This window comes from Nyctereutes procyonoides, unplaced genomic scaffold (assembly GCF_905146905.1).
Source record: "Nyctereutes procyonoides isolate TBG_1078 unplaced genomic scaffold, NYPRO_anot_genome, whole genome shotgun sequence".
NCBI lineage: Eukaryota > Metazoa > Chordata > Mammalia > Carnivora > Canidae > Nyctereutes > Nyctereutes procyonoides.
This window is the reverse complement of record NW_026575146.1, coordinates 51,423,109-51,447,657: the sequence shown is the minus strand read 5'-3', so window position 1 is coordinate 51,447,657 and position 24,549 is coordinate 51,423,109. Positions and strand designations below refer to the sequence as shown.

The 24,549-nt window shown below is 38.7% G+C and overlaps 1 protein-coding gene across 1 annotated transcript in view; it reads right to left on the bottom strand.

The window, feature by feature from the left end:
- ALDH1A1 (aldehyde dehydrogenase 1 family member A1) overlaps positions 1–22,818 on the bottom strand; it is a 55,551-nt gene extending 32,733 nt beyond the window's left edge. The window contains exons 1-3 of the mRNA XM_055309471.1: positions 22,716–22,818; positions 9,541–9,645; positions 1,316–1,456 (exon numbers count right to left, since the gene is read on the bottom strand). Of these exons, the coding sequence (XP_055165446.1) occupies positions 1,316–1,456; positions 9,541–9,645; positions 22,716–22,781 (312 nt within the window). The 5' untranslated portion in view covers positions 22,782–22,818. The remainder of the gene's footprint in view (positions 1–1,315; positions 1,457–9,540; positions 9,646–22,715) is intronic.
- Between the last annotated feature and the right edge of the window lie 1,731 nt (positions 22,819–24,549).

Genomic DNA, 24,549 nt, shown 5'->3' with positions numbered 1-24,549 from the left:
GCTGCATGCCATCTCAAAATTTAATCGAACATGATTTTTGTGTCCCTGTTCTTTTTTCCATCTTAGGATCTTACGCTGACAGAAGCAGTGAGCACTCTATAATCCACAGAGTAGCTAAATAAGAGAAGCCAAGTTTTAGCAAATTCTGCTTTCTTCCTACAGGACATTTTGGTTAATGTAATTTTATTGTGTATAACTTCTAACTCCATATTTTTGCGTACTTTGAATCATGCTGAACTTTTGGATAATAAATAGTTTTTTGATTAACTATAATTGCTAATATTGAATTAAAAATATTTATATAGGCTTCTTTGTTACTGCCAGTATAAGATTCTAAAGGTAATAAAAATTTGCTCTGAAACTTGATCTTGGTATTGGTTTGTTTTCAATTGGCTTCACTATAATGCTTAATGGAAAAGAAAACAAGGAAACACCCCACTCACTTTACTTGCTGACTCATCTAACTGCCAAAATGTTTTTTTTTAAAAGCAATATGCATAAAAATACAGATTTTATGAACACACAAATAATTGGATTTTTTTCTTTATTTTTCACCTGTAAAAAAAACCTCATTTAATCCAGACCACTAGGGATCCCTGGGTGGCTCAGGGGTTCAGCACCTGCCTTCGGCCTAGGGCGTGATCCTGGACTCTGGGATCGAGTCCCATATCGGGCTCCTTGCATGGAACCTGCTTCTCCCTCAGCCTGTGTCTCTTCCTCTCTCTCTCTGTGTGTCTCTCATGAATAAAAAATAAATAATCTAAAAAAAAATTAATCCAGACCACTATGAGCACATACATTTCAGGAGGGGAAAGCAGCCATTCATTAAGTTTCTTAGTGGGCTAGATTGAAGAGAAATACGTTCATTTTTTAGAAATATTTTAGGCACCTTTGACAAATTCTATGTGATTTTCTACAAAAAAAAAAAAAAAAAGAGTTCGGTGGGCAGGTAAGTTGGAGAAACCCAGTATATTATTCTAGGATATTCACTGCATGTGACCTTGTTAAAGACTCTAAGGAATTCTAGAATAAAGAAAAGAAATTCATCTAAGTTGGTTTAACTTGAGGTTTGCCAAGGCTTAGCCTGTAGAAGAATCTAACATAGGAATAGAAATCAACATTATCCAGATCAGCATGCAAATTACTACTTGAGAATAAAATCAATGGTAAAATTTCTATATGGGAACTGGTATAAATCTTTTAGTTTTGTTTGTAGAGAGCATGAAGTGATCACTAAAACCAAAGCAACTTGCCAATCCAAACAATGAATGCTTTCTAGAGATCTCGCTATCTGCCCAGTTTGGTTCATACTTACTGCCAGGAGAAGACGATCTCTTTCAATTAAGTCAGCCAACTTGTATAGTAGCCGCCCCCTCTCTGAAGCATTCATAGTGCGCCATGGAGAGCCGATCTGAAAAGCCTGTCTTGCGGCCTTCACTGCTTTGTCAATGTCCTCCTGCAAGTCAAAGATAATTCATTTCAGCAGCCTAAACGTGTTAGCAAATCCAATAGCAGTTACCCTATAAAATAGACTAAAGGTCTTCATAAGCAGATGCTGTATCTTCATCAACCCAAAGTCTAGCCCATTGTACAAATTCAACTATCAGATATTGGAGTTATAAACCTGCTGCCTCATCTTTAGAATGATCAATTCCACACACACAGCTCAGGCTTGATTTCCTAGAATAGAAATACTGTGATGTTTGAATACTGCTATCATTGGAGTGCTTACCATACATATATCAAGTCATGTTCAAATTACTTTACACACATTAACTCATTTAAATCTTCATAATCTTATGACACAAATATGTTCCCTATTTTACAGATGAAGAAACTGAAGCAAAGAGACAGAGGTCATTTTGCCTAAGGTCAATAGCCAAAAGTGGCACAATGTTTTTAAATGGAGCACCTCTGACCATAGAGCCTTGGCTGTTCACCACTACATATAGCTTTTGGTGACTGACCAAGAGTTCCAGGGAAAACTCAATATCTACTCAAATGGTGAATATCTTCTGGATATTCAACATTTGAGTGATATCCAGAATATCTTCTGGATGGCTGGTGCCTCTACAGCCTGTGCACGCTCGTCAACAACCCCCGCAGTTGAATAAGAACTGGGTTTTGCTGTTGATGGCTAAGTGCATGTTCATCGCTCTTATGCAGAGAGAAAAAGGCATAGAGTAGTGGAACTGATATATAGAAGGATCTGTCTGGATATTACAACCTCTTTATTACTACCCATTTCCAACTGGAAAGAGATCTTTTCAGTTCCTAACTAAGTAAAGAAGTTAATTTCCTATTACTAACATGCTACTTAAAATTACATTAATTCAAATAATCAAGCAGAGCCAAATAATCAAGTATCTCCACACTCAGTCTAGCCTTCTTGCCTTAACTCACATTACCTTTACTCATACCGTTTCCTCTGAGCCAAGTCGACTCCTCCTGTTCTTTCCTAGCCAACCTTAGTTGCATTCTTTTGCCTGGCTACTCCATTCCTAAGATGCCTGTTCAGATCTTTTTGGAGCTAATACAGAATGTATCTACTACGAAAACCACCACCTCTTCCATTACCGCTTTATATGTTTTTTCCCTCCTTCAAATCTTTTGCAAGTATTTATTCTTTTGAGAAAGAGGGAGAGAGCATGAATACACATTTGTAGCTGGGGCAGGGAAGCACCTGGCTGAGGGAGAGGGAGAGAATCATCAGCGGGCTCCCATGCCTAGCATGGAGCCCCAGAAGAGGCTTGATCTCACAACACTGAAATTGTCAATGAGCTGAGTCAACATCAAGAGCTGGACACTTAGCTGACTGAGCACCCCAAGCTCCCCAGTTGCAAGCACCTTAAAGGCATAGATTGCTCCAACATTCTTTGGTATGTGGGACTGGCCACAATCCAGAGCTACATAAATTCTATAAGTCATGGACACATCCTAGGCCAGTAGGTTGGAACTTCGTGCAGAATACATAATTTCTTTTGAGAATCTGAGGAGAAAATTGTCATAAAATTTTCTTAAAGTTGCCTATGGTTTAGCTGAACCCCATTCATGAATGACCTCTCCCCCAGTGAGAATCATGAACCTCAAGTTAATATCTCCCACCTTATAGTATATTCCATTAGAAAGCCCAAACTTAGAAGTCTGCAAATTAAAACACAGACCAATAAACTATTTTTACAATATTTATTGCCACACTAAGAGGATCTGGGGCCAGCGAGATATTTTAGAAGTGATTAAGTGCTCTGATTAAGTGATAACATTCACAGAGCACAAGCAAATATTCTTTCACTACAATACATCATACACTTGTTTATCTCACTAATTTTTGAGAGAATGATGAATATATGCAATAATATATGTGCATTTTTACTTGCTCTTCCTGAGAAATATGTATATAGTCGTATTTGGGATATTCAGCTAATCACATTAATTATTTCTATTTGGATATTGTTTTATGCCATAGGTTCCAAATTTTTCCAAGTTATATTACAACAGTACTATTTGGAAAAAAAAACCCACAAGAATTTGAAATTTCCAGCATGATCTATGGATATCACAGCTTATAAAATATACGCTGCTCTGTGTTTAAACAGATCTGGGTGACACGGGTTTCATTTGGATCCTTCTGCTCAGTGTCCTGCCATTGGCCTTAGCCAACTATGGTTCATCATTGGCATCCTGGCCTCTCAAAGGTTATTTTTTTTTATTTATTTTTTATTTTTTTATTTATTTATGATAGTCACACACACACACAGAGAGAGAGAGAGAGAGAGAGGCAGAGACACAGGCAGAGGGAGAAGCAGGCTCCATGCACTGGGAGCCCGATGTGGGATTCGATCCCGGGTCTCCAGGATCGCGCCCTGGGCCAAAGGCAGGCGCCAAACCGCTGCGCCACCCAGGGATCCCCCTCTCAAAGGTTATGGAAAAAAAATTGTTTCAAGACATCTAACTCTGCCATATGGAAACTATATCCTTGAGATAAAGACCTTCTTGTGGTTGTGTTCTTTGGGCCATAATCCTCCTTTTCTTATAATCCTGTATTTTATCTTCCAGGCACAGAAATAGAATAATGGTAGTTAATACACAGATTTGGAACAAAACTACCCAGATTTGAATTCTGGTTCCTCATTCATGAGCTCTGTGTTTTGAGACATCCGTCCATCCACCCACCCATCCATCCATTCAAAAATTTGCTAAACACTATACTGAAACAGTCTTGGCATCAAGCTGCTAATGATAAAATTGTGAAGACAGAAGACTGTCCTTTTGAAAATTAAATAAGGTAACACTGGAAACGCATTTCCTATGTGACAGACGTGACTTTGAGTGTTCATGAAGTGGTAGCAAGAGCTATCGTGGTTGCTGCAAAACAGGTAAAGCCACCTTAAAATAACTTTAAGCAGTCCTAGTATATTTTAATCTTTCCTTTCCATTTTCACCATGCTGTATTATTTTAGGCTGCTATCATCTCATTGGCGCTAGCCCTCTCAAGCCATTCTCTTCTCTCCATAAACTGTCTTGCCTATTACTATCCGGCTAATCTTCCTCAAACAATTTTATGTGATAATTTTCCCTTTCAAATGTTTGCAACTCCCTTGCCTACAGTCCCTAAGGCCAGACTTCTTTCTGATTTTCAAGACCCAACATTTTTGGGCTCCGCCTCACCTACCCAAACTTGTTTACATTTTTTCGACTGTCCAGCCAATTCCTTCTTACCTTTGCTCCTGTAATTCTCCTTGCCTAGAATTTTCTACCAGCACAGCCCTCTACTTTCAAAATCCTACATATTCTTTAAGACCAAATAGCACAACCTACCCAAATCCTTGCCAGCCTAATCCAGCTTAATTTTAGCTACTAGTGAAGAGTTTACTAAGCTCCAGACACTAAGTGAAACCTTCTATATAACGCCACAGTTATTACAACAGTTAAGCACCATGGACCTTGTCTTACAGGACATGAAATCCAGCATAATACCTATGAACCAAAATTTGATCCCACATCTGGCTCCCAAATCTGGTTTTATATCTCTGCAAGACTATCCTTTGTAATGAATATTTGCAATGAATATTTATTTCTATCTATATTAAAACCAATAATACTCCTTACTATTCTGGGCCTACAATAGGCAGTTAATAAATATTTAATAATTTAATTACCTATCTTTTAAACTCATCATGTTACATTGATTTTATAAAGAGTACTCCTGATATAAATAATTTGCTTATATTGACATTTGCATCATAAGTCATATTTTAATTGATTCCATTTGTACATATAGCAAAGTTTTTACATTATCCAGATTAGGCATAAAGTTTGTTGCTGTTTAAATTCTACAACTAGTATTTCTTGGATTTTTACACCAGGACTAGCATCACCAAGGACATAATTTTTTAACCCACCAGCAAACAATTTGCTACATTAACTCAGAGTTGCTACCATCAATAACACTTTTGCCATAGAGTATTTAAATATTCCTTTTTTGAAGACCAGATGATGAAATACCGAAGACCTCTTAAACATAGCTAAGGAAGGACAAACTTTTCTACCACTCCCAGGCTGTGCATTTCCATATGATATCCATTCCAATTTGGAGAAAATAGTTATCAGACCAGTTTTACTTTTACACCCGTCACAAGCACTTACTTTAATGGACATTTATTTTTATCCCCACCAATTATTTGTTAGGTCATGCTTAGTATTAAAAGCAGTTTTCAGGATTAGTCAATATAGACTAAAAGAACCATTGAAGTGAAAAGAAAACAGTTCCCACCCACATTTGTGCTTTGCTTTGTAACCTCCATTCATTCTCGCTCCTCCTTCTTTCTTTATAACACTATTGAAGGCCATTGTTAGCTCCATTCTACTCATCAATTAAATCCCTAAAACCTCTTGGCTCATTATCTAAAGAGTCAGTTCCAGAATATTAGGTTTACGGTGACAATGTAATTACTAGATTTGTACCTTTCACTGAGTAGTGTTAGTTCATGCACATTTGTTGGCCAAATTGTGAGAACAGAAATAATTATTTAAAAACAAACATCAGTAAATTACTCCAAAAGAGAATAGGATGACAAGAACACTGAATTGTGAAGCAAAGAGTTGCTTACGCTGAAGAGTTTATATCTAAACATATGAACTCAAGTGATCAAGTATCCAGCAACTCGATTAGCATTGTGACCTGATTTGAAGCTTTGCTGGAGGTTAATGAGTGTGTTTCTGATCTACATTTGCACAGACGATGCTGCTCTGCTATGAGCAGGAGTAACTGCCAATAAACACACAGCAAATAAATGACAGATATTTCTAAAGCTTCAGGTATGATCATCACCTCCCCCTCACTACACTTTAGGAAGAAGGTAAATCCCACCAACGATGCCAAGGAAAGTTCTCAGACAGCCTGACAAGGTTTCAACTGAAACTCCAGGCACAAATGTGTTTTACTGATACAGCTAAAGTTGAAAGCCAGTAGCAGAGAGAGAGAGATCCAAAGCACCAGAGCCAAAGCATCAAGAATACTTGTTCTTTTGCTAATTGACAACTGCAACCAGTCTTACTCTGGGGAGAAAGAGTCAAGGGCTCAAACATACCTTATTTTGCCCTTTACTGCTTTCCCCACCTCCCCAGGGATACCAGAACCACTCAAGCAACTAGAAGGACATTCGATGTAATGTGGTCCTGTAATGTCGTGTTGGGTAGATCTCCAGAAGTCTCTGATAAAAAGTAATTTCTCTGTTGAATATGAAGAATACATTTTTCTCTTATTCCTAGGAATGGCCCAAAGGACACAAGCTTCTGGGTCTCCTAAAACATGTTGCCAGAGATCACCAGTGTTTCTCTGCTCAAGTGTGGCCTTGTAACATTTCACAGGGGTGCAGGATATTATCACAGTGTGGATTCCAACTCCAACTTTCTTACTTATAAAAGTCCACACCACCTATGTAATGCTAACAGAGGAGATACAACTTATGATTTAATACCTTAACTCAGTGGTTCAGAAAGTATATTCCCCCATCTATACCCCAACCAAAAACATAGCATCACCCGAGAATTTGGCAGAAATGCAAATTCTCAGGCCCCATTCCAGAACTATTGAAACAAATGTTAGGGGTGGGCTGGGCCCAGCGATCTATGTTTCAACAAGCCTTCCAGAGAATTCAGTTGCATGCAAAATGGTGAGCAAGACTTCCTTGATCAATTGTTAATTTAGCATTAGATTTCTAAGATGAGGCAGGTGAGGTATATGGAAACTCAGAACACGACGGAGGCGGTTTACATACTAATTGTATAATCTCATTTATCTATTACCTGTAGTGTGTACTGCGAGTATAAAGGTGAGATGTAGTGTTGAGCTTTTATAGAGCATGCTGTCTCAAACAAATTAACCAATACCTATAGAACACAAGGGGTATAATTTGGTAAACATGATGTTCTATAATGACACAGAAGAGAGCAATTCTACCTGGGAAGTTTGGGGGGCTTTAAAGTTGTATAGAATCCTCTAATGATTGAGGCTCTGTTGGGTGCTTGGCACTGTTGAAATAATTTACATCTTTTTTTATTTAACCTCCCCCAAGTTTTTCCTATCTCCCCATTTTACACAAAAAAAGGAACCAAAGCTCAAAGAAGGTAAATAAAATGTGGAACATCTGTGCTCTTTCTATAGCTAATGATTTGAACTTGACCCTGGTAGTCATGGAGGCGGTGAGCAGCATGCAATATTTGGCCCGTGATTCCTGGAATAGTGAAGATGGAACTTCTACGTTGATGGGGCAGCCTGAGAAAGGGCCAAACACAAGAGGGTTTTTTTCTGGGTTTTGGTTTTTCCTGGACACTAGAGAGAAGCCCATGAAGAATTTATGTACGGATGAACCCTGATCCATATAGAAAGTGAAATCTGAAAGCAGGTGACATGTGTCTCCATTCTATCCTGCATCTACTTCTCAAGCTGTCGACCCCTCTGGCTAAACTCTGCACTCTTGTCCCTCAAGGCATAGATCATATGTCTACTGATACTACTGCCTTGAATCCAGGGGCTTCTACCAATGCAAATGAGCCACTCAGATCTATGGCTACCTTTGAATCGATCTGCAAGGCTTAACACATTCAATTAGTGATCTCATCAAGTGAGAAGAAGGTAATGAAAGAATAGGAACATGGAACTGCCCTGGAGAACTGAACATTATGTCACCAATGGTATTATCCTTGGGGCGCTATCCCGACTTCATCTTTCTTTCTTTCTTTTTTTTTTTTTTTAAGATTTTATTTATGGGGCACTTGGGTGGCTCAGGGATTGAGTCCCACATCAGGCTCCCTGAAGGGAGCTTGCTTCTCCCTCTGCCTATGCCTCTGCCTCTCTGTGTGTGTCTCTCATGAATAAATAAGTAAAATCTTTAAAAATATATATTTTACTTACTTATTTGACAGATAAAGAGAGAGGGAGGGAAGAGAACAAGCATGTAGAGAGAGAAGCAGGTTCCCACCAAGCAGGGAGCCCAATGCGGGACTCAATCCCAGGATCTTGGGATCACGACCTGAGTCAAACGCAGACACTCAACCAACTAAGCCACCCAGGGGGCCCATGGATTTCATCTTTCAATTGTCTTTTTACATAGCAAAATAATTTACCTTTTAATACCTTACAGGATGGATATTTCAAGCTTGATAACATGTGGACATCTAAAGACTGAGAAACACATTCATGGTTTAAGGTATGTGCTCAGATATTATGTGCCCATAATAATTACAAGGTAAGACAGCCCTGCCAGTCAGACTCTGGGGTCAGAAGGGCAGCATTTGAATACCAATTTCACTATTATTATTATTATTATTATTATTATTATTTTATTTTTAAATTTTAAAAAAAAACTTAATTATTGATCAGCAATATCCCCTAAAGTAAATTCTGCTATTTCGTTATCATTTGTGAAGACAGTTACAGAGTAGCTTATGCACCAGGATGCTTGAGGATTAAATTAACATTTAGAATTTTTAAAAAGTAATGATATAAGTTGATTTTTGTTGGTGATGGTATGATTAACTAGAAAGCAACAATATCTTTAATTCACGGTTCAATTTCTGTGATTTTAAAATTCAATTTTTCAAGGTACCAGTTAATGTTCGTTCAATGATTTTTAAGGAAATAATCTGGCAATATACTGTTTCAAACATCCTATATTGTTTCCTTTAGTTTCATTCTGCAACCTAACAAAGAACAAATTTATATGAATAAACGATTTCTCTGCTTTGTAAATCTATGACTAATCATATGTAGTCTGTTTATACAATAAATGCAAATATTATTTAAATTGAAGAACAAGTAAGGAGAAATAACACACACACACACAAATCACCACAACATCCAGAAGCATAAGCTCATCGACATCAAATGGCTACTGGGTGCCCTTTATGTACAAGGAAATTTTCCCAGATGGCCCCAGAAATGGTATTTTCATGACCTGTTTAATTGAAGTTGTGATGGGTTTGGGAGCTCAGCATGGTGGGAACAAAGAAAGCTGGCATAAGTCCTGGGAAACCCACCTTATCTCCTTCTTCTACTTCACAGATCTTCTCCTCCGTTGCAGGATTAAAGACAGGAAATTTCTTGCCACTCACTGAGTTATGCCACTCATTGTTTATGAAAATCTATAGAAAGGGAGACAAAGGAGGTAATCAAACATTTAAATATGCAGCAAGTTTGAGAAATTCTTTTATAAAGTTAAAGCATTACAAAATGCCTGAGTGAGGCCAATGTTAAAACTTCATCTCATTCACACTCCTCCTCCCACCCCACAAGGTATTTTTTTGGCTGTTTAAGACGTTTTATGCACACATACACACATGAGTGCATGAGACACACACATATTAAAATAAAGTAATACTTTAAAATTACACTGAAGTATGAGGTCATTTCAACCCTGGAAAATACAGACTAGAGAAAACAATCTAGAAAAAGCCCTTTTATCTGAGTTTGAGGCAAGAGTAGAGGTTTTGGTGGCTTTCATCTTTCTTAATCTTGATTTTTCACTTCAGATTCTGAACGTCCTCCTGTTGGGCTGCTGGTGATTTGGTATCATAAATGACTGTTTTCTGATCCTTTATGTTACCATTTTAAAGGCAGCTTGGAGGACGGTTTTAAAAGAAGTTTGCTTAGGAAAAAAATTGGCCAGTGATATGTTTTCACTGACTTTTTTCAAGGTATAAGTGTGTTATTCTTTTAAAGAGGTTATCTAATCATTTATTTGTCCTCAGATAAAATTAGCCACTAGATTTCTTAGTGATATCTAAGAGACATGCATCTAAAGAGACAGAAAGGTCCAGTCCAGACACATGGAATTTTGTTCTGTGAATAAAAGAATAGAAATACTTAAAAGTGTTCATATGCTGTTTAAAAAGTCTGAGTTTCAACTTTTGCTGCCCTGAACTTCTGCTTCATTTCAGAGCCTACTAGGGCTTTGATATGTCATTCACCTTTTATTAGAATAAAAATATTTTACAAAGCCCAATTAAGAAGCACTGTTTTGTTTCTGGCAAAAGCTAGAATTTATTATCCTTCCTCTCATTTCATTATTTCTTGTCTGTTCTCCTTTTCCTTATTTATTTTTGAAATATAAAAATCATCTTAAGTACACTATGTATTACAACTTTCTGTTAGATTTATTATTACAACGTGAATTAGTTTACTTAACTGCGAATCACATGTAGTTGATGCGCTCAGTTTTAAATGAAGGGTGACATATGCACTGGATTTTTAACATATACCTAAGTCCAGATACCCCCCCTTACTTGATATTTAAAGATAAGTTATTCATAGTGCAACCTTGAGGGAGAAAGTATTGAAACACTGCCCTCTCCCCTCACCAAGGTTTAAATTTGTTGCTATATTAAATACAAATCAGTTAGCTATTAAAAATTCCCCAGTGGCGGCTATCAAGATTATGCATTTTTAGTTTAATTACTTATATTATATATATCTGAAACAACAGCAGTCTTTAAATTAGCCTGTAAGTTTATACTAACTTAGCTATTCCATCAAGTAGTATCCATAACATAGTTTAATATTCAATCACATTAATAAAATGTATATTACCATATATCCCTAAATGCTTAAGTATAATTAATTCTATATCCTGTGACTTACAACATTATTTACACAGACAGCCTGTTCTCAAAAATATTTCCCTGGTCTCCATCATAACACTTGCCACTTTTTTAAAAAGTCATTTTTAAACAACTGCCCTCTCTCCTGGGCTGTACGCTTGGTAAAATAAGGTCAAGGACTCTGTTTGTCTCATTTTCTTGTTTACCCTCAGTGTCCAGTATAATCTCAGGCCTCAAGAGATTTTAAGCTCTGTCAAGAATTCTTGCATAAATAACTTAAAATTGAATCAAAGAACTATACCTGAGTAAGACCTATAATATTCTGCATATGGGCAGAATTTGTGATTTGCTGAAAAAAACAAAGGGAAAGATAAGCCTTCTTATTTTGCCTATTCACCCCAATGCAGTTATTTGTGTGTCAAAACAGCATCAACCAGGTATTTAAAGGAATTAAAAAATGTAGTGCTACCCTGGAATTGACAGGAAAAAGATGTGAGCATGAGTAAATAAAGGGGAGTGAGTGCATAGCAGCTCAGATGAAGAGACTAGATGTTCAAGGACACATACATGGGGGTGTGGGCAAGGATAATGGGATGCAGATGAAAGCCATACATTCTTACTGTCTTCAAGAAAAATGTGTTGGCATCTGAGTCAACTTGAAGAAAGATAAATTCAGATTAAAATACTGATTTGCTCACTATCTCTTAGACTGAATCAGCATCCCAGCTCTCAGGAACACATTTTGCAGAATATTGTAATTATCTTTAAAGGATATTTTCCTTTATACATCTCTAGCCTTTCCTTTTTTTTGTGCTTTTCTTCCCAAGGATTGGCTGGGAATCATCTCAATCAACATGTCCCAAATGCAGCTCACTGCCATCCCTAGCTTTATGCTACTTTTTAGTAGCTACACTCAAACTACTCAAACTACATTTTACAGTTTGTATATTCTCTCCTTTTTCTCTCTCTCACACGCACACAATCGCACACACAATCACACACACACACACACACACACACACACTTTTCCTTTCCAGTTAATGACACACATAATCCCTAGTCATCCTTTGGTATCACGTTGTTCTATATTATCATAAAAACAAAAACAAAAAAACAAAAAACAACTCCCGGTCCTCCCTGCCTCCTGCTTCTGCTTAATTGAAACTTGGTCCTCCACCCCTCCACCCCCATTATCATAATCTTCCTAAACCAACCCAATTCACACTGTGGCAGCTCCTTAAAACACTTAGGTGTTTCTCCTAAGCATATGTGGCCTCATTATGCTTTTCTAACCTTTTGTTTTATTTTCCAACCCTCTACTTTGGCCTCATTCTACTGTCTCCAACATCATACCTTTCTGCTCCACACTTTTATTCATGCTGTTCCTCAGACTAGAGTTTCACTATTTTTTCTATTCATACTTCAAGTCTTGCTTCAAGTGTTACCTCCTCATGAAGATTTCATTGTTGGACCAATTGAATTTTACCTCTTTTTTCCCCTCTATTCTGACGTAGCCTTTCATATCCTGCTATTAAATTACTTATTATGTTCTGCCAAATAGTGAGTAAATACCTGACATATCTGGCAGATATTGTGGGGAAGTGTGAGAGAGTGAGCCCCTGCCCTCAAGGGGCTTGTAACTGAAGAAGAGAGTGTATTCTCATCAAGATCAGAGAGTAAAGAACTGAAGGTTGTATGTAGGGTAAAGACCAACGCAGTGCTTTAGTTAGTAAATTGCAGAATGGAACCCAAGAAAGGCTAAGCAATGGGCCAGAAGACTGCATCCTTGAAGGGTGGGATTGTATTGATGGAAAGAGCAAACGAGCAAAGGAAGGAAACACTCTTGGGATACATATAACACAGAGAAGAGATGAGCCCCAAGTAGACAGTTTGTAGAAACAAGTCATAGATAAGTTTCAATAAAGAAAAAGAAGTCAGTTTGTGGTGAATCTTGATCTGCAGAGTGAGACAGTGGGACTTTATTCTGGATGCAACAAGGGCATGGCAGGATCAAACAGATGGTTTAGGAATGTTGATGTTAATGTACCCAAAATGGATTTGAAGTAGAGCAACCAGAGTCCTAGATTAGCTGGGAGACAATTTTCACATTCCAGGCATGTGTTCATAAGGCTTGAGAGTAGATGGAATGAGAGAGCAGTACAAATTACTGTGAGAGAGCAAATGCAAATTACGAAATGTATGCATTCTCCCCTAAACAGTAGCCTTTCAGCATAAAAACAGAACGCAGCATAGATAGTGAGATGACCAAGGTAGCTGTGAAAGCCAACTATTGCACCTTATTTTTCTTCCCCTTAGCTATGGAGAAGTTTTTTGGTAAGAACTACCATAATGATCTTTTCTTCTGTTTTAATTTTGTGGGCTTTACATTTGACATTTGCCTTCCAGCTAACTGTGTGACCAAATGTTTGTGAATAATCATCCTTCCTGTTATATAAAATGGTTACGTGGGGAAGTGGAGGCTAAGGGATATTTGGTATAATCATTATGAAATCTATTTTAGGCCTGTTGAAATGATCTTTCGTGGTGACAACCTCATTTTCCATTTGCTGCTTGCCTTTAGCAAGTTTAGGGGGAAAGGGATCATCCTATAAAAGTAAAAAAAAAGTCTTGGGTCCCATTTAATTACTACAGGAACTATATTCTACTTAAGAGTTTTGGACTCAGGATACTTTTGAATAATATATGTACACTAGACCTCAGCTTAAAGTTCATAATATTGATTGGGAATTATAGATTCCTATGCATGCTCTTAGACTTCACATGCTTATTTGGGGAAACAATCAATGAAAATGTTGAGAACACTTAAAAATTGATTTTTACTCTTTAAATTTTAGATATGCCAGCCTTTAAGGATGTATCATGACCTCTGATTTAAAAAAAATAAAAATAAAAAACTTGCCGTTTCTGGAATGCAGTTTGATGTTTAAGAATAAGTCATAAATTGGGGACAGGAGGCCTTTCCAGAGTAAAAATGAGTACGTTTTTATGTGATTGATATAAAGCTATGATTCTAAATAAATAAGCCCTTTCCTCAAAATAGTTCTGACCTGGATCAAGCTGATTTTAATTAACAAGCAAAATAAAACTTACTGGTTATGCTTGTTGATAGAGGATTTTGGAACCTGTTGGCTTAAAAGGGAGAGAGAGCCCCTGACTCCCTCCAATAGATCTTCAGGGTGCCTTAAATTCACATCATCAATTCGGGGCTGCAACAGGGCCAGTGGCTTTAGATCCTTTATAAGGGAAGCCAGTGATTTCTTGATGGAAGAGAGATTTTTAACAGATCACATTTTCAGTGCACAGAGGATTTCTTTTAAGACCTGCCAAAGGCTAGGAAAGTGATGAAATTCCCTATATTATGTCTCCTGTGTGAATTTTCAAATCTGAGAGCCTGGGCCACAGCATGTGGAGTGATGGGTGTTGTTGCAAATGTACAAGAAGGGGCACATGCTGTAAATGTGTAAACCTTTCTCAGCATTGGGTACTTAAAGAAAACCAAAGACTTTGAGGGAGGGGAGATAAATAACAAGATGGGGGATGAATAAGAGACAATGAACAAAAATCAGGTAGAGGTGTTAAACATTTAAAAGAATCAGAGCTAGACCTCTGGCAACTATTTTCATTCCAAACCCCGAGGCGGCAACACAAAATGTTGAGACCGAAAGTAAAAAAAATAATAATAATAAAAATTAAAAAAAAATAAAAAAATAAAATTCTAAAAGGAAATTAAGGAGGAAATAGACAGGAGGAAACTGTTTAACTCCAGTCAAAGGAATGAAAACAAAAGGAGAATGACCAAAACAAAAGTGGGAGAAATAAAATTTTCCTTTCATTTCTGTTTTATATTATAGTCTGGCTTTAGTGACATGAATATATACTCTCTGTTGTTGTTTGAAAAACCCCTTAACTTTTTCAACTTGGGCAAAGAAAAGATGCTAAAGCATGTCTATTTTGAGTGACATCTTTACTATGTCCCATAGATGACAAAAATACTTGTCAGTGGTCTTTGTCATGCATACCCTGTATCAAAGAAGTAAGATGTGGAAGCACCAGAAAGTTCTGTATGATCTTTAAATTTCACCATATCAAGGTTCAACAGTACAATGGCTTGCATATTAAGCCTTTTTCCTTCTAAAGGAAGTGCCAAATAGCATAATTCAGTTATTTATTTTTTGTATTCTTTTGGTTTCTTATTAAGCATCAGGAGAGCACTGGAAATAGACACATGATGAACCTGGGGGCAAGAGGAGGTAGGTGTTCAGGTAAAGTTTTGCGATCTGTGATGTTTGTCCAGATTCCTAGGAAACAAATTCCCATTAACAATTTCAACATTACCATAAAGTCATCAGGCAGAGATATAATGATATATAATCAGAAGATCAAATATTAAGACTTTACATCCCTTGCAAACAATGTTTGTGTAAGATTTTGATACACACATGTACTCAAAATATATCAGTGTTCTGGAACCTGGGTTCACACAAATTTCTACTTCTCTGCTTTGTTTTTTAGTAATGGTTTTAATTATTAACGAACTATTGCTCCTGTTCTTTTGAACACGGCTCTATGTTGTTACTTAAACCTGGTAAATGTTATAAGGCATTTGGCCACAATTATACTAGCATGAAGGAAACTCAAATCACTGGGACCCACCACCACCACCCCAAGCCAGGTAACTGCTACTTTGAGACAAGCATATCACCATTTTATCAATGCCTGTATTCCCATGAGATTTCTCTAATGCGGATCTCTACTACATCATCCCACAGATTATCGATGCCATTTCAGAGGCATTACCTGAACTTTGGGTTCCTCTTCAAAGGAGCTGTTTCCCATAATCCTTAAGCGTTTTCTCACCCAGCCCTTTCATTCTGGCAAGCAGTTAATGACTGATTCAGTAGGTGAAGTTCAATTTAAAGAAATCATGTGAACACTTGCAGTAGTTAGACTCCTTACGAAATTGAACTAATACTGTCTCTTAGAGCATGTATTATTTACTTTAGGATTGCTATTGATTAGGTTTCTTGAAGCAGGTGCCAAAGAACAAAATGATGTGCCAAAACATCAGTCCTTGGAGATGAGGTAAAACATTGCAGTTCGTAGTGAATGGTTACCAGCCCGGAACAAAATTAATGGTTGGTTCCACCATTTATTTGTGGCTACCATTGGGTTCCTGTTGGACTCAGGCACTTTCTGAAGGGGAAGGTAAGTGATTCTGACCTGGCTGGCTGTGAGTGGGTTTCTGAGAGAAAGAGGAAGTCAGGTCCTTAAGTAACTAGATGGTGGCCATTGCAAGTAAAAATATGAGGTTGATCCAAAACCGCTAGACCATTGCCGCTGGCCAACAGACCACACTTGGAATGACAGCAAAACCTGGAAGCCTGTTAGAAATGTAGAATCTCCTACCTCACCTCAGGCTGAAAGAATCGGAAATTGCATTTCAACAAGAACCCTCCCTGATTCATGTGCCTATTTAATTGGAGAAATGCTACTGTAGAGTACTCTCTTGTTGGGCCATCTGTCTGGGGAATGATAGTGCCCGAATCATACCTCTCCTCATCATCCAGATTTCCACTCTCTCAATCAGAGTAAAGGACGAATGCTACAAATGAAGCCATAGGTATGGAATCACTTGTGACCAACAGTACAATAGGATTCAGGTACCACCGTGTTTAGTGTGTAGGGGGAAACGGTATCATGTGGAAAAGCATTAGGTCTGAAATGAGAAGATTCAAAACCCAGTTCATTCTGTTTGCGCATCCTAAGGGCTGTGAGACCTGGAGCAAAATCACCGAAGATCTCTCAACTCGGGTTCCTCAGCTGGAAAATGGGGCACGGGCGACATGTTCTAACTCTCTTCCAGTGGCTGATTATGAGCCTCAGAGGAGATCAAGAGATGAAAGCAGTTTTAAACTATGGCAAGCATTGCAAGTATTCATTCCACATACATTGGGAGTGGAGTAATTTGAGAACTGTGGGAGTCAGCGTGGGCAGGAGAGGGTTAAAAGAGGAGCCTGGACCAAGCGCCTAAGGAGTGCTGGGCATTTTCCACAAAAATGACTTCACTTAATTCTCAGGGCCACTTCCCCAAGGTTGTCACTATTATTCCCAATTTACAGACAGGGGAACCGAAACTCAAGGAGATGAGAAGCTTGGCGAAGGTCACAGCACTCGATGGGCAGAAGAGCTGGAGCTCGAAGCCGGGTTTGTCCTGTCAAGTCACCGACCCTCGCAACCATCCAGCTACTTGCTCAACGGCTTCCAAGCCAAAAGCAAACAAAATATTGCTTCAGTCAGAAGAGAGTTCAAAGCATTTCCCAAATGAAAGCAGCACGGATCAGCTTGGTTTTGAGTGCAAGTCCTGTCCTGTAGGAAGTTCCCTCCGGCACCATCTGCCACGCAGTCGGGCCACAGCCTCTATCTCCATCCCACATGGTTTGTTCTCGGCCTCCCTCGCATTACGACACCCTGTCGCTTTACAGCAGCCATGCTGCCTTTGCGACAGCCGCAGCCGCGACAGCCACAGCCGCGTTAGCCCTTCCAATAGTTGTGCGAACACAGCAGGCCCTTGCCCACATGCATGTCTTTGAACGAGCCCAGCCGAGCCGAGCCGTCGCCTCCTTGTTCCTTCCCCCTCTCCGAGGCCACTTTGTGCTCTGCATCCCTCAGGCTTCACCTAAAATGCCCCCTTCTTAAAGAGACCTTCCCTAGAAGTTCATGGAAAGTAAGCACTCCCCTTGTTTCTCAGCTTCCCAGCTGTCCTCTCTTTAGCATTTCTCCTAATGTACGAGCATAAAGTATTCACATAGATGCTTGTTTTCATCCCCACACCCTCCAGGAACATAAGCTCCCTAAACCCTATTAGCCTCCTCCTACTGTAAGACCGAGCGCAGAGCAATTGCTTAGTGACTGGTTAACCACATGGAAGGAGAAACAAGATAGCTGGGGGCCAAGAGAATCGGGTAGTGAGTGGGGAATGCACGTGGCCTGAATTTGTTTGCCATAAGGATTTTATTTTATTTTATTTTATTTTTGCCATAAGAATTTTAAAAAAAATATTTTATCTGTTTATTCATGAGAGAGAGAGAGAGAAGCAGGCTGGATGGGGGACTCGATCCCAGGACTCCAGGATCACGACCTGAGCTGGAGGCAGACGCTCAACCACCGAGCCGCCCAGGCGGCCCTGCGGTGAGATTTTTAACAAGGGGGTGATGAGGGCAGCCCGGGTGGCTCAGCGGTTTAGCGTCGCCTTCAGCCCAGGGCCTGGTTCTGGAGACCCGAGATCGAGTCCCACGTGGGGCTCTCTGCATGGAGCCTGCTTCTCCCTCTGCCTCTCTCTCTCTCTCTCTCTCTGTGTGTGTCTCACAAATTAATAAATAAAATCTTTAAAAAAAAAGTGGTAATGATGCATAACACATAGTATGCAATGACTCATAACTCTTCCTTATCAAAAAGATATCTTTAACCACAATGGGTTCAGCAACCATTACAAGAGAAGACAACTCTTACTCCGACCAAAAGTTACTCTGCGGAGTTGAGGAAATGAAGTTCCCATAGAAACGGCACACCTATTTCCAAATCCTCTACCTCGCAGCCTCTCCCACCCCAAACCCCACCTTTTCAATCAAAGCAGAATGCCTATTTGCTTCCGGTCTTCCTTATTGTTCTCCTTTTTTTTTTTTTTTTTCTTCCCTAAAGTTGGCCTGGGAACAGCTGAGGAGCTGCTGGAAAGCCACACGGTCATGTCCCCTCCAGGAATCAGGAATGGACGAATGAGAGAATAAAGGAGGACCAAATAAGATTCCAGCAAGTCCACATCCCCAGGTAACAGTATTGATCTTAGACAAGTCACTGGGTGTGAGAGCCCAGACTGCCCCCATTGGAAGTCTAGTTTTGTCACTTTTTAGCTGTATGATTTAAGGTAAGTTACTTAGCCACTCTGGTCCTCAGTCTCCTCATCTACAAAACAGGAGGAGGAGCCTCCTCTCAGGGTTACCGCTAGAAGTAAATAGAATCATTGCAAATAACTTAGTCATTGGTACAAGAGTATCTTGTCTCCAAACACAATCAATTTTACCTATTGTCATTTTCTGTGTGTGTGTGCCTGTGTCTGTCAGTGTTTGAAATGTCATTAGCAGGACACCTAAGTGGCTCAGTCAGTTAAATGCCTGCCATTGGGTCAGGTCATGATCCTGGGGTCCTGGGGTGGAGCCCCAGATCTGGCTCCCTGCTCAGGAGGGAGTTTGCTTCTCCCTTTCTCTCTTCCCCTTCCCCTTGCTTGTGCAGGCTCTCTCTCTAAATAAATAAAATATTTTTTTTTCTTTTTTAAAGAAATGTCATTAGCAGATGAAAATCTTTTCTGGTAGGAACACCTTATTGTTCAATGAGTTAAGTGTAGCATTAAGTTAAACATTTTGGGGTTTGAATCCTGAGAAAGCTTGTCTTCTTGAATTTTGTATTTGTCTTTTTAAAAAAAAGTTTAAGGGAAAAAAAAAGATGTTGTGAAGGCAGCATGGAAAATGAAGTTACTGAATTCTGTAAGAGAAGATTTTTGATCCTTGAAGTCCTGGCTAAACACTTAGAACTTTGCACCAATGAGATCCTTGTCAGATGGGGTGTGACTATGCAAGAAAGAGTGGCAGGAAAACTAAGAGAAAAGAATGAGATGAGAGGAGCACTCATGAGAGGAAATAGGTCTTGGGAAGGCTGAATAAAAGAAGATTCTGGAAAATTGGAAAGAATTCAGAAAAATAAATAGGACTGAGGTAGTCAATATTAATCAATCACTTCCCATGTGCCAGCCACTATTTCAAATGCTTTATACAAATTAAACTCATTTAATGGTTTCATCCACCTTAGGAAATTGGGACCTTTATTATTCCCATTTTACACATAAGGAAACCGAGGCAGAGAAAGATAATATAGTTTGCCCAATGATCGCATAAGTTTTGAAGAAGCTCTTCATTTAAAGGCTCAATAAAACGGTTGGACTGGCAGATGTGCGACTCACTTAGAACTAGAAAGGGGAAAAATGAGGTTAGAAATGGAATCCAAGTTTATGCGGATTTATAATGATGTTCTTGAGGTTTTAAATCCTAAAAATGTTTGTATCATTTTAGAAATTAGTTCTTAACTCCGATCTCTGTTTTATCCACCCCAACAACAATAAAAACATAACCAGACTGAACTAGAGAATAACTCCCAAAAGATATGCAACAATGACTTCTTTTGTTTGGGTGAAAGCAGACTCAAATTTGAGGGCTACCTTGGCTCTAATAATTTTTTGTTGCTCAACCCTGCTTGTCTCTTCCCTCCACCTGGCCCCAGCGGCTGCTATATTTCTATATTTCTAGTGATAATAAAGCAGGGCATTAACATAGTAAAAAAATAATACAGAGTTTAGGGGCTGGCCATAGAAGGTAATTCCACAGACACTATAAAATCCCTGCTTACTTGGTTTGCAACCAGGAAACTTAGTGAATAACCGTCATTTTTCTATGCACCCCCCTTGCAAGTGCAAATCCAATATAATTCTTCAGTGGGGCACAGTAAAAAGCAAATGCAAAGGCATTTGAAAAAGCTCACCCATTTAGATTTAATTACATACATAACTGGTGTCCTCCCAAGTGTGAAAATGCTGTAACCAATAAATCAGACAATAAAATGCTATCTGAGCAGAACAGATTTATAGAGAAGATGTGTGAGCTATCAAAATTCATTCACTTGCATTGTGTGTTTCTACCCAGAAAAGTTCTTAAACGCAAAAGCAAATGGCTACTCTCTGAATTGTGCCTATTTTGAACACTGTGGTCGGTCATTTTCTTTAGAGGGGTGTTCTCATCTAATGGCTTTGAAGTGAACAGGAGATTCCAATCTTAAAAACATCTTTCCATGTTGAAGGATCACCAGATCTGCATTTGTATGCTAGATTTTAAGGACCATCTCATTTGTCCATTACTATTTCTGACATGCTCAATTAATAGCTACCAAATGAAGCATAATTCAGTAGAAAGAATATTTCACTTGAGAGCTTCCTCAAGATACACATACAAAGAAGACCACCAACTTCTGCAAAGCCAAATTTTTTAAAATGTGACAGACTACCAAAATATCTTCCCAAGTAGGATCATAGGAAAAAAAAAAAAAGACTCTGTAGTAACAGTAATGAGATAATTCTCAGTCATTGCCAAGGATTTTGATGTTTATGAAATGCATTCTTCAATGTGCCTGCTTCGGATTGAAATTTCTTGTGAATGACCAGTTTGGAGTAAGAAAAGTTGGGAAGACTGGAGTCTTGTCATCTTTTGGGCACACCTTTGCCAAGTGCAAATGGTTGGAGGGTATGAACTCACCACATTTTCCATATTCTCATTTGGAATAAGATTACATGAAAAAGAAATGTTTTCCCTTTTAATAAAACCACATAAAAATAATACCTTAATACACTTTATAGCTGCTGATCAACCATGTTAAAGGCACAATCTGATCTCTGCAAATACTTTCCTAAGGAAAAAGACCAGTCAGCTGAGCAACTTCCTCATTTGTTGCACTTACAAAAATGAAAATATAACAGACCTTAGGATTTCAAAAGCATCCATGGTTACAAGCAAGGGAATAAATAAATACTAGTGGGGCTTTTACTTTATCATGAAATTATATTGCCCTTGATTTTTCATTGACTAATTTGGAAAGCAAAATGGCTCTCACTGAATTGGAATGGTTCCTTTCTTACCTTGCTTTGTGCAGTGTACCCTAAAGCCAATTTTAAGTGATTTTGTTCAGATTTGGGTTTTTTGTTTGGTTTTTGCTTGTTTGGGGAGTTCTAGACTCTGTCAGGAAAGCAGGCATATAATAGTGTGAAACAGGCAAAGTTCAGAGGTACTTTTGCACATCAGACAGGAACCATTTCCTTGTTCTCCCTAGCTTGTGGGATTTTAAGTCTGGATCTGGCTCCTGCTCTTGTTTCTCTAAATATTTATCAGTTAACAATTACGCATCTGCTCCAATGGCAACAAACTTGGCTGAAGAAATAAAGAAAAATGCCTTCTTTCCCCTCAAATATGCCAAATAATCCAAAGTCCATTTGGAGTTTTTGAAACAGGAGCTTTCATCAAATTATCAAAACTAGGTCTGACACTCATGAAACATAAAAAAAAAAAAAAAAAAAAAAAAAAGTTACTTCAGCATACAGTTTTCCCTTAAAAAAAAAATCATTTCCTATTTGTTTGGCTCTTCCCAGTAAATTTCTCTAGTAAGTATTTGCCTCTCTTATCATACAGGTTGAGCTATGCTGAAGTAATAGAACTGCTTAGTAAAGTCTACTGAACCCTGGTTGCAAGAACCTTTCACACAGAAGAGAATTCTTTTCACTTAGAAATAGTTTAAGAACTAAATTTATGAAAAGTTGCCCGCTCCGATCTAGAAATCATTAATTGGATCAAGACACTAAACCCAAACCTGCATTTTGCAAGCCTTTTATCTTTGTATTTGCAAAGGGCTCTTTGCACAAGTTTACTTACATTGACCTTTTATGCTTTCCACACATGTAGTTTTTATAAACCAGAGGCAAAGCAGCAAATATAAATTGTACTAACCTTAGTATACTTATATGTCAAATTGGTGAGTGGGACAGGTAAGTCTGGCATGGCTGAGGACGACATTTCTGGTTCGGCTTCCGGAACACAGGTGACAGGCTCAGCAATTTGGTTCTGATAGAGCACTTGGGTTTATTTGTTCCTTTTTATCTGCACGGGCTAAGGTTTATTTGCATACTGGAATATGATTGGATGAACAAACTCGGAGCAAAAAGAAAACGACACTACTTATTTGTAACACCTAGGGCAGGAAGCCCTTGACTTTAAACTTAAATCCTTAAGAAACCAGCGCTCCAGCGTTGAAACTGCATCTGGAGACAGAGCACTATTTGCAGACGAATTAATTTACAAAGCCGAAACCTGTGATAAGGATATGCAGTGCAGCTGCTCTGGCCACTAAGGCCAGTTATTATTTTTTGGTTTTTCATGCTTTTTATGCTACTGTGAAACTTTTCGTCCTCTGACAGCCTTGGAATCAGAGAATTTGAGGATTGAAAGAGTCTCAAAGGGCACTTGTTTTTAGTAGAAGCTGGTGAGGAGAGGTCCCTGGCCAGGTGTCTTCAGGACAGTGCTGTCACTGAATCAGCCCAGGTCCCCGAAAAGCAGAGTGGGAAAAGTGTCCCTCTAGATAGACCCAACCCCAAATCAGCTTTACAAGATCCTACCAATCGAGTGTATTTTCAGTGCTGGGTAAGCAGCCCTACTGTGATTTCTCAAGCTCTAACTTAGCATTATGTTACATATGGGAATAGAAGAGTCAGCAGGATTTTCACGGATCTCAGACTACACTGTCACACACAGTCACCACAACAGCAAGATGGCAATCTCTTCTGTTACAACCATCTAAACTGAAACTAACCTCTGGTTTTGGAAGTCGGCTATATTTATCAATGATTGATACAGACAATTATACAAAAAGTAGATTTAAACAGGACCCTACCTAATTCAATGTCAAAAATGAATGTTTCAAGCTGGGAACATTTAAAAAGAATTTTTAACTGAACTCCCATTTTAAGCACAAAACTTTATTGTATTGAAGCTCTCGCAAAAGTTACAATAGGAACATGATAGAAAACTGTGGATACTCTTAATACTGATTATGGAGAGTTAGAATAAATTTTTTTCCCCCAGGGAAAATTGCCAACTCCCTCAAATGTGGGATCTAGGTAGGAGAATGCAGGTTTATTGATTAGTTGCTCCAAATCTGGCAGGGGAGCCTTCCTCTCTCTTTCCATTCTTGATTACCCCGTTTTACGGGTATAGTGAGAACAAGTCACTTGCTTAAGATCACAGACCTAACAAGTGCAAAACCAGAATTTCATTTCCCATTGGGTTTCTTAAGTGAAGAGTCACCCTCATGGACACTTAACGGTTATTATTCATCTAAGACGAGGGCCAGCAAAGTTTTTCTGTTAAAGAAACAGAAAATCTTTTCCGCTTTCTAGGCCAGATGGTTTCTGTCGTAACTTACTCAAATCTACATGAAAGAAACCATAGTGCATGCGTGAATGGGTATAGGTGCTTTCCAAAAAAAAAAAAAAAAATGTTATTTACAAAAACAGGAGGCTGGCCAGATCAGGCTCATGGGTCGGTCCCTTGATTTCCAAGACAACCAGCTCCAAGGACCATGCCTCCCCTGCATCTCCTGCTTGAAGGCCAGATAGAAACTTCTGGGTTATGTCAACATTCCTCTCTCTTTCTCTGTCCCTCCTCTCTTGCTCTTGCTCTCAATTTCTTTCTTTTTGGAAAAATCTAATTGTTTTGTCTTTTAAAAATGTGTTTTGAGTTAAATGCACAATTATACAACAGCTGTTATATAACTTGCAGAGCAGGG